At 42.8% G+C, this 8,103-nt stretch overlaps 1 protein-coding gene and 1 non-coding gene across 3 annotated transcripts in view; both read left to right on the top strand.

The window, feature by feature from the left end:
* Positions 1–8,103, top strand: part of KDELR2 (KDEL endoplasmic reticulum protein retention receptor 2) — a 23,544-nt gene that overhangs the window by 2,953 nt on the left and 12,488 nt on the right. For both annotated transcript variants that reach the window (XM_017533798.1, XM_017533799.2), the window contains exon 2: positions 7,304–7,404. In XM_017533798.1, the coding sequence (XP_017389287.1) occupies positions 7,304–7,404 (101 nt within the window). The remainder of the gene's footprint in view (positions 1–7,303; positions 7,405–8,103) is intronic.
* Positions 1,577–1,780, top strand: LOC119472027. The gene has a single exon (XR_005201125.1). It is a non-coding gene; the product is annotated as a small nucleolar RNA SNORA73 family (small nucleolar RNA).

Genomic DNA, 8,103 nt, shown 5'->3' with positions numbered 1-8,103 from the left:
GCTCACTGCAACCTCTGCCTGCCTCCCAGGTTCAAGCAGTTCTCTGCCTTAGCCTCCTGAGTAGCTGGGATTAGAGGCACCCGCCACCACGCCCAGCTAATTTTTGTATTTTTTAATAGAGATGGGGTTTCACTGTCTTGGCCAGGCTGGTCTTGAACTCCTAACCTCGTGATCCACCTGCCTCAGCCTCCCAAAGTGTTGGGATTACAGGCGTGAGCCACTGCGCCCAGTCATTTATTCAGAATTAAATGCTAAATTTGACAAGCTGCCTTTTTTTCCATGCTAAATAATAAAAGTTGTTTAGAGTCTTTCAAAAGAGTAAGAATTTGATAAGAGTTTCTCAAATAACTGGAATAGGAGACACATGCATCCAGATTGTGTTTCTCATTTTGAAAATACTCATACTGAGGTTCATTTTTAGGATTTTAGCACCAATTTTGAAAATGGTATTTTAGTCTCGGAACTGTGGTGCTTTTTACCCAGTAAGGATCAGAGAAGCTAGTGAGGAAGCTGGAGATTCTGTTTTCCTCATAGTCAGATTCCAGAACAGCTGCCTTTAAGGACCATTTCAAAGTAGGGGCAGTGAGTTGATCATGTTTGAGCCTGCATTCTCTTGTGGCTGTGTCTGCTATTGTCATTACAGAAAGGTGCCAAAATGGACTGTGAGTTTCTTCTATTCTGAATTATCATTGCAGCTCCATCCACAATATGCTCAAGTTGTCACTTTATTTTTGTCCTAAACACTGACCTACTTAACCTTGGGAAAAGAAGCTGCGGTTTTAGTTATGAAGGGCTTCCTATCCAAATTTTCCTGCAAGCTGATGGTTATTAGTGCTGTATCTACTGTAGTGCAGTATCTATTAGTATGTATCTACCGTAGCTACAGGAGTCTTTCTGAGATCCATGACCTCGGGCCTTCCTCCCCCAATGTCTCTCCTTCCCTGTTTCCCCTGTTGCTTAGATTGTTGTTAGCTGTTATGTAGGTTGTAAACTTTCCATCCTACCAAACACCATACTGGAGCTTATGGTATCCAGATTTCACATATTGGTCAGTTTATATTTTTGAAGTCATGTAGTGGGTAAGATGTGGAATACTCCAAGTAGCTTTTGAATCACCTGTGCAGCTCCCTCTGTAGTTGCTGTCACCTCAGCTGGTTTCTCTCTGAGTAACCATTACTCTCAAACATTTATTGACCACCCACTGTGTGCAAGGCACTGGCACACAGTTCAGAGCAGCAGCTTGCAGCTATTAAAACTTTCTGTTGTCAGCTGGACTTAGTGGCTCATGCCTGTAATCCCAGCACTTTGGGAGGCCAAGATGGGTGGATCACTTGAGCACAGGAGCTCAAGACCTGCTTGGGCAGCATGGTGAAACCCTGTCTCTACCAAAAATACAAAAATTAGCCAGCCATGGTGGTGCACTGTGATCCCACCCAGCTAATCAGAAGGCTGAGTGGGGAGGATCACTGGAGCCCAGAAAGTCGAGGTTGCAGTGAGCCGTGATCACACCACTGTACTTCAGCTTGGGTGACAGACTGAGACCGTCTCAGAAACAAACAACAAAACAGGTTTCTGTCCAACGTAGATACCCTAGGAGGTCACTCTCCCCAGGCTCTGTCCAAGTGGCGCAGGGGAGCATAGGGCTTTGCCCCGTGATGTGCAGTCCCTTTCCACAACGTTGGAGATGAAGTTGGGCCTCGTGTCTGCGCCTGCATATTCCTACAGCTTCCCAGAGTCCTGTGGACAGTGACTGGGGAGACAAACCATGCGGGAGACATGTCTAGGAATAATTAAAAAAAAAAAAAAAAACAGGTTTCTATTCTCAAGAAAGCTGCAATGTAGTTGAAATGATATGAAAATGTATGAAAGATAAAAATGTAGGATGTCAAACTGTCAGGCAGTTAAAGCCTATGGGTGTGAAACAGCAAGAAGATCCCAGGGAAGGCTCCTCTGACTTTCCAGCAAGATGTGTATAAGACATGTATGAAAAGTATTAAGGCTGGGTATGATGGCCCACACCTGTTATCCCAGCACTTTGGGAGGCTGAGGCGGATGGCTCATCTAAGGTCAGGAGTTCAAGACCAGCCTGGCCAACATTGTGAGACCCCATCTCTACTAAAAATACAAAAATTAGCCGGACGTGGTGGCACACACCTATAATCCCTGCTACTCATGAGGCTGAAGCAGGAGAATCGCTTGAACCCAGGAGGTGGAAGTTGCAGTGAGCCAAGATTGTGCCACTACACTCCAGCCTGGGCGACAAGAGCGAAGTTCTGTCTCAAAAAAAAAAAAAAAAAAAAAAAATAGGGAAGTATTAAACTATGCTGATGGACATAGAAGATGACTTGCATGTATGTTTATACCATGGTCCTGGAGAGCACCCAGGCAGGCTGGTGAAGAAGAATAAGACACATCTCTCCAAATTGATTTTTTAATTCAGAATATTATCAAAGCTAAAGATAATAAACTGAGAGAAATAATCTGTAATATACCTAAGTGACAAAAGCTTAATATCTATAATAAAGTACTCCTACAAATAAAAACCCTGCAGAAAAATGAGCAAAGTTGGCGATTCACTGATGAATAACAAAAGACCAGTGAAGCATGAAAGGATGCCCAGCCTCACTAGAAGCTAGGAACTTGAATATTAAAATAGCAGTGCAGCCGGGCGTGGTGGCTCACGCCTGTAATCCCAGCACTTTGGGAGGCCGAGGCAGGTGGATCACCTGAGGTCAGGAGTTTTCAGGACCAGCCTGCCCAACATGGCGAAACCCTGTCTCTACTAAAAATACAAAACATTAGCCAGGCGTGGCGGCGGACCCTTGTAATCTGAGCTACGTGGGAGGCTGAGGCAGGAGAATCGCTTGAACCTGGGAGACAGAGGTTGCAGTGAGCCAAGATTGCGCCATTGCACTCCAGCCTGGGTGACAGAGTGAGACTCCATCTCAAAATATATATGTATACATATATGTATCGAGAGAGAGAGAGTGAGCGAGCGCGTGAGCGAGCACGAGCAGTTCAGACCAGGTGTGGTGGCTCCTGCATGTGGTCCCAGCGCTTTGGGTGGCCAAGGCTAAAGGATCACTTGAGGCCAGAAGCTTTGAGACCAGCCTGGGCAACATAGTGAGACCCTATCTCACAAAAAATAAAAGATTAGCTGGACATGGTGGCGTGTACCTGTGTCTTAGCTTCTCAGGAAGCTGAGATGAGAGAATCACTTAAGCCTCAGGCTGCAGTGAGCTGCGATCATGCCATTATACCCCAGTCTGGGCAACAGGTGAGGTTCTATCCAAAAAAAAAAAAAAAAAAAAGAAAGGAGTCGGGGGAGGCAAGCAAAGAAAGAAGAACACCAGTGCATACTGTTACCTGCCCACCACTGGGTAGGAAAAAGTAAAAGAGGTTTACAACCTCTCAGGTTGACAAGGATGTGAAGAAAAGAGTCTTCTCCTTTGGTGTTAGTAGATATGTAAATTGGCTTAGCCTTTCTAGGAGAAATTTGACAATATCAAATTTTAAAATGTTCATGTCTTATTTTTGGTTTATGTGTTTTTATTTGCATTATTTTGAGTTATGGATTAAAATTTTTAATTGGTACATTATGATTGGATCTACTTATGGGATACAACTTGATGTTTCAATACAATGATCTAAGCAGGGTAGTTATATCCATCATCTCATGCATTTATCATTTCTGCATTCGAAAACCTCTCTTCTGGCTATTTTTGTAATATATAATACCTTATTGGGAGGATTACTTGAGACTAGGAGTTCAAGGCTGCAGTCAGCTATGATTGCACCAGTGTACTCCAGCCTGGGCTGTATCAGGTTAAATGTCTTTTGTTTTCTGGGCCACAAAGACCCCAGAAAACAAAAGACATTTAACCTGATACAGTAGAATAAGACAAGAATGATGTTAAGTTTAATGACTGGCTTCCATTTAACAAGTTGTACTCCTTGTTATGGATGTTTGGTGTATATGGTATGGGGATGTCGGTTTCAGAAACATTTACAAAAGTGAGTATTCTGGGAGAGCTTATTACCTGGTAACCTTAGCATGCTTTGATCTCAAAGGAGAGAGATACTAACTGGGAGCTGCTCTGGCTTAGTAGCAGGTGTTCTACCCCTAACCCTTCCAGGAGATTCTTGCCCTACCCCATTCTGTCTTCAGCTAGAATCCCCATTTTCCTGTGAAGACAGAACAGTTTTGTTGTTCTGTAAGAAGCTGCTCCTACTTCCTAATCAGGATCCTGGGCCAGGGAGAATGGTGTGGGACCACGTTAGCATCCGCAGATTTCCAGTACGGCGGTCCTGTGTGGATGCTACTCCATGGACAGGCCGTAGACAACACACTGCCCCGTGCGCACTCTGGGTTCTCCCACCCTCTAGCTGGTGGTAAATTAGGGCAGAGCCCTATTTACAGTCACAGGGACACAGTATGACTTGGACATTCTTCAGAAGTGTTCTCCCAAAATACCACAAAATGAGAATTTGCCCCCATGACATGAAGGTAAAATGAATTCCATTTTCTTTTGTCCATTTGTTCATTCAGCAAATATTTTCTGAGTCCTGCTGTGTGTTAGGGCCCAGTGTCCCGTGCAGGAAATACAAGATGGAATAAGGTGTGACCCCAGCCTTTAGAGATCTCAGTATCCAATGGTGTTTTTGGGGAGAAGAGAGGCAGGAACCAAATCATCACAGTGTATTTTTATAAGTACTGTAATTGGAGCTAAAGCAGCAGCTGGCATGAAGCAGGTCTCATTATGTGCTTGCTGAATGAATCAACAGCCCCAAGGGTGGGTGTCTTCAGAGATGACCTCCGGAGGAGGTGGGATATGATTTGGGTCTCCAGGGGGGCTGGTAAAGACAATATGATGATCCCTGGTTTTCACTATAGGCATGCTGGGAAGAAGGGCACAATTTCAAATCTGCCTGGCTTCCAAAGTTCTGTTAGAGTAAAACCCTTTCCCACAGAATTCACCTTTCTGTATCCTATGTGTTTGTATTTAAAATACTGGAAAGAACCATATAGGAAATAAGCTGGAAATTGATTTCTTAAGGCTTCCACAAACACCAGATAGGGTCTGACTGCTCCCTGTTCTTTCTTCTTCCCCCTCTGTAACCTCCAGTTTTCTTGGTTAGCAGCAGCCTTGTTATTTCTTCTTTGGAGCATTGATCTCTGTAGGGAAAAAAAAGTTACCCGTTACTGGGGAAAAGACTAAGCAGAGCAGATTTACTGTCTGTGTTTCCTCCTTGAAGTTGGTTTCTATTGATGGATCTGGAAGGATGGCATCAACATTTTCTTCCATTTCTATTTAGGTGTATATGTGAATAGGCTGGGACTGCAATTATTCATCTGGGAAAGTAACATTCTTACATTCAGGCTTTCAGCTTTAGCAAGCTGCAAAATGATTGTTCATAAAATATTGAAAAACAATGTATAATACAAAAATTAGCCAGGCGTGGTGGCGCATGCACCTGTAGTCCCAGCTACTCAGGAGGCTGAAGAGGGAGGATCACCTGAGCCCAGGGAGGTTGAAGGTGCAGTGGGCTGTACTCTTGGCACTGCACTCCAGCCTGGGCAACCGAGTGAGACCCAGTCTCAAGAAAATAAAAATAAAGGGCTTTTCATGTTCCAGAGTAGTGTTGTGAATGATTTGGGTAAAGAGACATTTCTGTTAAACTCATACTTACTAAAATGTGTAATGGTGTGAAGTTTGCATCAAAGATGAGGGTGGGTGGGTTCTGACATTTAATCAGCCTTCAGTTTTTTTAATGCATCCGCTCAGTCTCCAGCATCTGAAACCCATAGTTCATGTCCTTTGTCACATAAATATTTGACTAACTATAAATGTCAGAAAAGCTGTGTGCACACCACATAAACATCCAGCCTTCCCAGCTGAGTGTGGCCATGCCATGCAGTGCTCTGGAGGTGGGTTGGTGGTTGGAAGTGGAAACACAGTTTCAAGGCCTTAAAAAAGACAGCTGCTTTTGAAGACTGGCTGTAGTTGCAGGTTCCTACCTTCATGCTGTCCTAGCATTCAGGAACATTTTTATACAAATACAATGAAATTTCTGTTTTTGTTTTTGTTTTCTTTTAATTTTTTGAGACAGGGTCTCACTCTGTCACCCAGGCTAGAGTGCAGGGATGTGACCACAGCTCACTGCAGCCTCAACCTCCTGGACTCAAGTAGTCCTCCCACCTCAACCTCCCATGAGCTGGGACCACAGGCGTGCGCCACTTTGGCCTGACTATAATTTTTCTTTTTTTTTTTGTAGAGACAGACTCTTGCTATGTTGCCCAGTCTGGTCTCGAACTCCTGGGCTCAAGTGATCCTCCCTCTTTAGCCTCTCAAAGTATTGAGATTACTGCCATGAACCATTATGCCCAATTGAGATAGAAGCTTTAAAAATCTTAACATGTCCGAGTACTTGCTGCCCTTAGCAAAGGAGTCATCTTGGGAGGTCATGCTGTTATTCCAGCAGGAGTTCCTGTGCAACTCTTACTTGAGTCAGTGCTCTTCACTAGACTCCTCATCCCCCTTAATCACAGTAGACTCCAACTCCATTCTCAAAAGATTTCTCACCATGGACATACTATTTTACCATGCAAAGAAAGGGCTAGGGGAGGTGGCTCATAACTAGTCCCAACACTTTGGGAGGCTGAGAGAGTTGCTTGAACCCAGGAGTTCAAGACTAGTGTGGGCAACATGGTGAAACTCTATCTCTACAAAACTCTTTTTTAAAATTAGCTGGGTGGGATAGCTCACATCTCTAGTCCCATCTATTCGGGAGGCCGAAGTGGAAAGATTGCTTAAGCCCAGGAGATCAAGGCTACAGTGAGCTATGATCGTGCCTCTGCATTGCCAGCCTGGGCAACAGAGGAAGACTCTGTCTCAGGGCAGCGGGGAGAGAAAAAAGGAAAAGAAAAATATATAGGTAAGAGACAAATTATAACACTAAATGACAGAATTATTGAGAGAAATTTGTTCCTACCTAAGCTGATGTATTTGAGAAATACAAGGTTCCTTTTGAATGATACACATCCTGCCAAAATGAAGTCCCTTTCCTGTAGTCACCCTTTAGAGTGAGGCAGAAAAGCCTGTTAGAGCTTCTTAAAAGGAGTGTGTTCAGGAATGACAAGGATAGAAAAACTACAGCTGCTCTTGTTCATTTAGAGGCATCCCAGACCTGGGCCTTGACCCCACGTGCCCCTCCTTCCCTGTCTGTACTCCCTGCCCAGTGTGATCCACAGGAATCCTAAAGCTCTTCAGGCCTTTCTAATACTTCCCTTCTGTTTCTATAGGTATTTCTGGGAAAAGCCAGCTTCTGTTTGCACTGGTCTTCACAACTCGTTACCTGGATCTTTTTACTTCATTTATTTCATTGTATAATACATCTATGAAGGTATGGTATGCCATGCACTGGAATGTATTTCATCTATAGTGCACAGACCTATGGATATTTAATTTATGTCAGCTGTGTATTTTTAATTAAAATGCTCCAAAAATAATGTCTTAATATGCTGTTCTTGACTTTAAAACTTTCAGACCACCTTGTACGTATAACTGGGAATAAATGAGCTATCGGTAAACATACATTTTTGGTTTCAAAACAGTAGTTAATTAAAATACTTTGAAGTTCAAGCTTTTTTATTTTAGGTTTCTTAAGTATGATAAATATAAAGCTCGGGATAACTCTATAAGAAAGAGGGGTAACCATTATATTTTCAAGTTGTGGGAAATTACAGAGTCCCCAGAGCAATCCAGCAAGTTGGTGCATAACAAGGAATGAAAGTAGGACTCCTAGTTGCAGTGTCTCATTTTGCTGCTGTGTGAGGAACTGTGTACAGGCCTCTACCTTTTTTCTTTTCTACTTAGTAAGTTTTTCTTAAACTGCCGTGTGTGTTATTTTTATTATGTTTGCTATGCTTAAATGCTCTCTATACCATCATTTACTTAGTAACATACTTTTTAAACCTCCAACTTGTCCTAAGCATTAGTATCTATAACACCTTTGTTGTCTTTCTTATATGTTTTTCTAATTCACATTAAAACAAATGTATAACTTTTTTTTTTTTTTTTTTTTTTTTTTTTTTTTTTTTTT

Source organism: Cebus imitator, unplaced genomic scaffold (genome assembly GCF_001604975.1).
Source record: "Cebus imitator isolate Cc_AM_T3 unplaced genomic scaffold, Cebus_imitator-1.0 Scaffold82, whole genome shotgun sequence".
Lineage (NCBI taxonomy): Eukaryota > Metazoa > Chordata > Mammalia > Primates > Cebidae > Cebus > Cebus imitator.
The sequence above is the reverse complement of the archived record's forward strand: the minus strand, read 5'-3'. Positions and strand labels throughout refer to the sequence as shown.